Genomic DNA, 1,967 nt, shown 5'->3' on the forward strand with positions numbered 1-1,967 from the left:
AAGGCACCGCGTCATGTCAGGATCAGGGCCTCTGAAGCACCACTGAATCCAGGGCACACATGGGCCACCAAGAGCTTTGTTTAACGAATCTGACTATCTGAGAAGGCTGCGATTGTGGAACACAAGGTTTCTGATGCCCAAGCCACCACAATCCGTAGGGCGACAAACGTTATTCCAGGAGACAAGCTAGAGCCATGACAGGAATCGGTCCTAGACCAGAAGAAGGCTTTGGTGCATTGATGATTGATCAATGGATTGAGGATGCTTTTTGGGACAATCATGTATAAAATTGAGTTGTTAAGAGTTCGTTTTTTTTATTGTCCCTCAAGTATGCATGGAAAACCGAGTTCTTAGGGTTAGTATGTGAACTCCATTCTCTCAAGGTATTATATTTTTATAAGAAAAAATGAAATAATTTTATTTGGGAAAATGAGGTTCCCAAACTAGCCGTTAAGATTTTTTTCGTTATAATAGTAGTGCGAGCGACGGACATATCATACACGATGAACGAGATTCAGATATCAGCACAGGATATAGTATTTGCTTTCATCTCCTTTGAACAATAGGAATTTGAGAGGAATTATATAAGAACCAGTTCATTACTTCATTTTATAGGAAAAATACAGAAACGGGAAAAAAAAATTCCACATTCCAAAGGCCATTGGAGCGTTGCATGTCCATGCAATTCACGCTACAGCAAAATGGTCGAGTCAACCTCAAAAGCAAAGCGAACTAATTAAGGCGAGTCACCAATTGCTAGATATCTTATGGCGTGGAGGAGAAGAGCCAAAGCAAATACGCCGGGAGGAAGGCCTTTGCTTTGTTGTTACTATTATTGGAAGTCGAAACTCGAAACCATCGTCGTCGACATGCATTCCAGCTGGTACGTAGTAGTTACATGCCCTGTTCAAGCAGGTAGTCGCCCAGCCTTTCCACCACCATGTTGCACTGCCCAGGCGTCATCGGCTCGTCGTAGATGCCAACCACGAGTGCCTGCCCTGTCTTCTTCACGGTGATGCCTCCTGATCCCTGGGGACGAAGAAAACAATCGTCGTCAGGCCTGGCCCTGGCAGAAACGGCGACGGAAACAGATAGTCAGTAACAGTACGTCACCTTCTTGCCACGGATGACGGCACCAGGCTCGCCTTGGATGACCATGTACTTGGTAGGTCCGAGGAACAGGCCTGTCGGCGCGAGGTGCCCTGGCTCGTCGAAGTCCTTCATGATGTTGGCCATGTCCTCGGTCTTGAACTGGAAGAAGAAGGCCACAACACAACAAAAGCTCCATTAATATATTATGTACAAACAATAATAACGACAAGTATATATGATGCTACGTGAACGTGTGATTGCATGCGTTGTGGTGGGTGACCGTACCTCGGGGAACGCCGTGCTCTGCGCCCAGGCGGCACCGTCGTGGCCGACGATGGCCGCCGCCGCGAGGTGGTGGCCCTCGATCTCGCACATCAGGTGCTCGTCCACGTACGCCTGCCACGACATCTTTGCCCGGTCAGACATGTTTACTTCGCTGCGCTGGAGAATGGATCGGAGAGGGAGAGGGAGAGGAGATCGCTCGGCTGTTTTCAGTTGCTTCTAGCACCACGATATGGGTATCGTGCGTCTGTGTATATATAGTATAAACGAGGGGGTGGTTGGACGGACGACCGGGCTCGGCTTGGCCTCACTGCGGCGGGCCACACATTCGTCTCCTCGCTCCCCCGTGGATCCAGGCATGTTGACTAGAACCAGAATTGAACTGGTCTATTTTAAGTGAACAAATTTATCGAGACGTTAACAAAAGTACAATGCTGACCTCGAAGTGAAGTGATGGGCCTTGGGCCCTCGCTATAATTTCAGCAATATGCAGCCACAATACTTCTGCGATGCCCATGGAAGCCCAGCAAATTGGTTGTAGCTAAGCAATGTTCGCTTGTTTGCTTAATGCTTATACGGCTTCTACACTGTTT

At 48.2% G+C, this 1,967-nt stretch overlaps 1 protein-coding gene across 1 annotated transcript; it reads right to left on the reverse strand.

The window, feature by feature from the left end:
- Positions 1-569: 569 nt before the first annotated feature.
- LOC542410 (profilin homolog 2) lies at positions 570-1,603 on the reverse strand. The gene is made up of 3 exons (NM_001371622.1): positions 1,378-1,603; positions 1,114-1,251; positions 570-1,029 (listed from the first exon to the last, which is right to left on the reverse strand). The coding sequence occupies exons 1-3, from the start codon at positions 1,516-1,518 to the stop codon at positions 895-897; spliced, it is 414 nt and encodes a 137-aa protein (NP_001358551.1). The 5' UTR covers positions 1,519-1,603; the 3' UTR covers positions 570-894.
- Between the last annotated feature and the right edge of the window lie 364 nt (positions 1,604-1,967).

The sequence above is a fragment of the Zea mays genome, chromosome 8 (assembly GCF_902167145.1).
Source record: "Zea mays cultivar B73 chromosome 8, Zm-B73-REFERENCE-NAM-5.0, whole genome shotgun sequence".
Classification (NCBI taxonomy): Eukaryota; Viridiplantae; Streptophyta; class Magnoliopsida; order Poales; family Poaceae; genus Zea; species Zea mays.

Bases quoted from the DNA above. Each gene is read 5' to 3' on its own strand.
- LOC542410 (NM_001371622.1), bottom strand. From the start codon at position 1,518: ATGTCTGACCGGGCAAAGATGTCGTGGCAGGCGTACGTGGACGAGCAC. The intron at 1,252-1,377 runs GTACGGTCACCC...TTCTTCTTCCAG, and splicing joins AGAGCACGGCGTTCCCCGAG to TTCAAGACCGAGGACATGGC. The intron at 1,030-1,113 runs GTGACGTACTGT...CTTCGTCCCCAG, and splicing joins CCGTCATCCGTGGCAAGAAG to GGATCAGGAGGCATCACCGT.